Genomic DNA, 2500 nt, shown 5'->3' with positions numbered 1-2500 from the left:
CCCTTCCCTCGACACAACAAAAGTAATAGCAATAAGTATTCCTTTAAAAAGTACGAAACAAATTCTCTCTCTGTCTCTCTCTCTCCTTCTTGATTTCCCACAGTTGACTATGCTGTTCTATTTGAACGCAGTAGTGTACATTAGTCCCCCTTTGCCAGTGCGAGCGCGTGAAGGGAGAGCGTGATCAGCTTCAGCGCCAGCTTCAGGAAGGCGATAGACGTCGCCAGGAACTCCTTAGTTCTCTACAGTTGCTTCAGGGTCAGGTAGGTCAGATATGGTCATAAGGACTTATAGGAAAAATCAGGTGAAAAAAAAAAACAGTGAAAGAACTGCTAGCATTCATCTGCATTGGTTATTAAAAAAACACTGAAGATGGCTATTCCGGGTTAGTTGACATCACACGAGGTAAAACACAAACACAGGAACTCAGATAAAGCCAAGAGGTCCTCTATCTCCTCGTGACCTTTGACCTGGCAGGTGCAGACGTTGGAGGAGGAGGTCACGGTCGCGACGGAGAGCCGGACGGAGGCCGAGCGGCGAGCGTCGGAAACCCAGCGGGACAACCTCGCTCTTCACGATCGGCTGGCGGCGCAGGAGGTAAGGGAGAGATGGAGAGACGGAGGGGGATAGGGAAGGAGAGGGAAAAAGAGGGAGGAGGCAAAGGAGAGAGGGAGAGGTGAGAAGGGGAGGGGGAGAAGGGGAGGGGGTGAAGGAGAGAGGGAGAGGGGAGAGGATAGGGGCAGAGAGAGGGTGAGAGAGGGAGAGGGGAGAGGATAGGGGCAGAGAGAGGGAGAGAGAGGGAGGGGGATAGGGGCAGAGAGAGGGAGAGAGAGGGAGGGGGATAGGGGCAGAGAGAGGGAGAGAGAGGGAGGGGGATAGGGGCAGAGAGAGGGAGAGAGAGGGAGGGGGATAGGGGCAGAGAGAGTGAGAGAGAGGGAGGGGGATAGGGGCAGAGAGAGGGAGAGAAAGGGAGGGGGATAGGGGCAGAGAGAGGGAAGGGGAAGGGAAGGGATGAGAGAAAGAGGGAGAGGGTGAGGAAGGGGTAAGGGGTAGGGAGATGGAGAAGGAGATAGAGACAGAGACAAAGTCAGACAGATACCAAGATAGATAAACAGGCGGGTAGACAGAGATAATTAGACAGAGTCATAAAAAACACACAGACAAACAGACAGGCAGGCTGACTGACAGACATTCCATCCGAACATCGTCCCTAGGCCTCTTCCTCTCCCTCAGACAAGCGGCAGCGTTGAGAGACTAGGCCGCCAGCTGGAGGACACGGTGGCGGCCCTCACCAGCGCCCGTCAGGAGGCAGCTGCGAGGGCGGAGCAGGTCAGAAGGAGTCGCCAGGAGGTGGAGCAGCTGAACGAGACCCTCACCTACGAGAAACAGCTGAACGCGTCTTTACATGACCAGGTTTGAGGGCGTGTTGTATTGTTTAGGATTAAACTTTTTTTTATTTCATATATTTCATTCATTTCTTTATTTAATATTATTACTAACGATTATTATCATTAGTATTATTACCATATATATTTATTTGTTTACTTTTGTGGCCGGGAAGGTTAATAGACGGAAATAAAAAGAGTGATATAAGATCTTGAATTCCCTCACAACTTGAACATTTCGTGAAGGTTCCTATTTTTTAATCAAATAAAAGAGCAGATTTTTGCTTCTTGAAGTACCCACTTCAATATACACACATTTTTTTCTTAAATACCCACCCTCGCAGCTGTCCTCGCTGTCATTCTCCTACAGTGGCTATTCTTATTACAGGTGGAAGGGCTGGTGAAGGAGGCAGGGGCCCTTGACGTGAAGGTGGCCGATCACCAGCAGGAAATCAGGAGGCTGAACCGGGAGCTGCACCAGAAGGAGAGGCAGGTCAGTTCACTGGAAGTTTAGCTCATTTTAAGGCACGTGTCTGTTGGGTGAGAGTGTTTCCCCCGTTAGTTTAGCTGTTAAAGTCACGCGAGTGTGTTGGGTGAGGGTGGCTTTGATGTCCCCGATCACCGAGGTTCCGACGATGCTTATTCACTTTCGTGTCCTTTCAGATGGCGTCGTTGCAGACCCAGCTGGACGGCGCGAGGAGCCAGCTGGCGTCGATGGAGGAGCTGCTCGAGAAGAAGTCCGGGGAAAATCAGCTTCTGCAGGAGACTCGCGCACAGCTGACCGCGGTAATTGGGATGCGTCCTTGTGTATATCTGTCTCTGTCTGTCTTCGTCTCTCAGTTTCTCTCTGCCTCTGTCTGTCTCAGTCTCTATTTCTGTCTCTCTCCCTCCCTCCCCCATCCCCTTCTCTTTCTTTCTCTCTTTATATACATGTAGGTAGATATATATAGACAGACAGATAGATAGATGTAAATATATAGTCTATACATAATTCGGGAGCTGATACCCGCAGCGAGAATAGCCTCCTTTTCCGGGACTTTGCTAGGTCCCAGAAATTGATGATTTCTGGCTCCTGGTTCCAGCGCTGACCCACATCGTTGGACATGGTACAGCGA

At 50.5% G+C, this 2500-nt stretch overlaps 1 protein-coding gene across 1 annotated transcript in view; it reads left to right on the top strand.

Moving 5' to 3' along the window:
- LOC113804019 (early endosome antigen 1) overlaps nt 1-2500 on the top strand; it is a gene marked incomplete in the record, with an annotated part of 50070 nt that overhangs the window by 44060 nt on the left and 3510 nt on the right. The window contains 5 exon segments of the mRNA XM_070143296.1: nt 159-263; nt 478-597; nt 1234-1413; nt 1774-1878; nt 2049-2171. Of these exon segments, the coding sequence (XP_069999397.1) occupies nt 159-263; nt 478-597; nt 1234-1413; nt 1774-1878; nt 2049-2171 (633 nt within the window).

The sequence above is a fragment of the Penaeus vannamei genome, chromosome 3, assembly GCF_042767895.1.
Source record: "Penaeus vannamei isolate JL-2024 chromosome 3, ASM4276789v1, whole genome shotgun sequence".
Classification (NCBI taxonomy): domain Eukaryota; kingdom Metazoa; phylum Arthropoda; class Malacostraca; order Decapoda; family Penaeidae; genus Penaeus; species Penaeus vannamei.
This window is presented reverse-complemented; position numbering and strand designations above follow the sequence as displayed.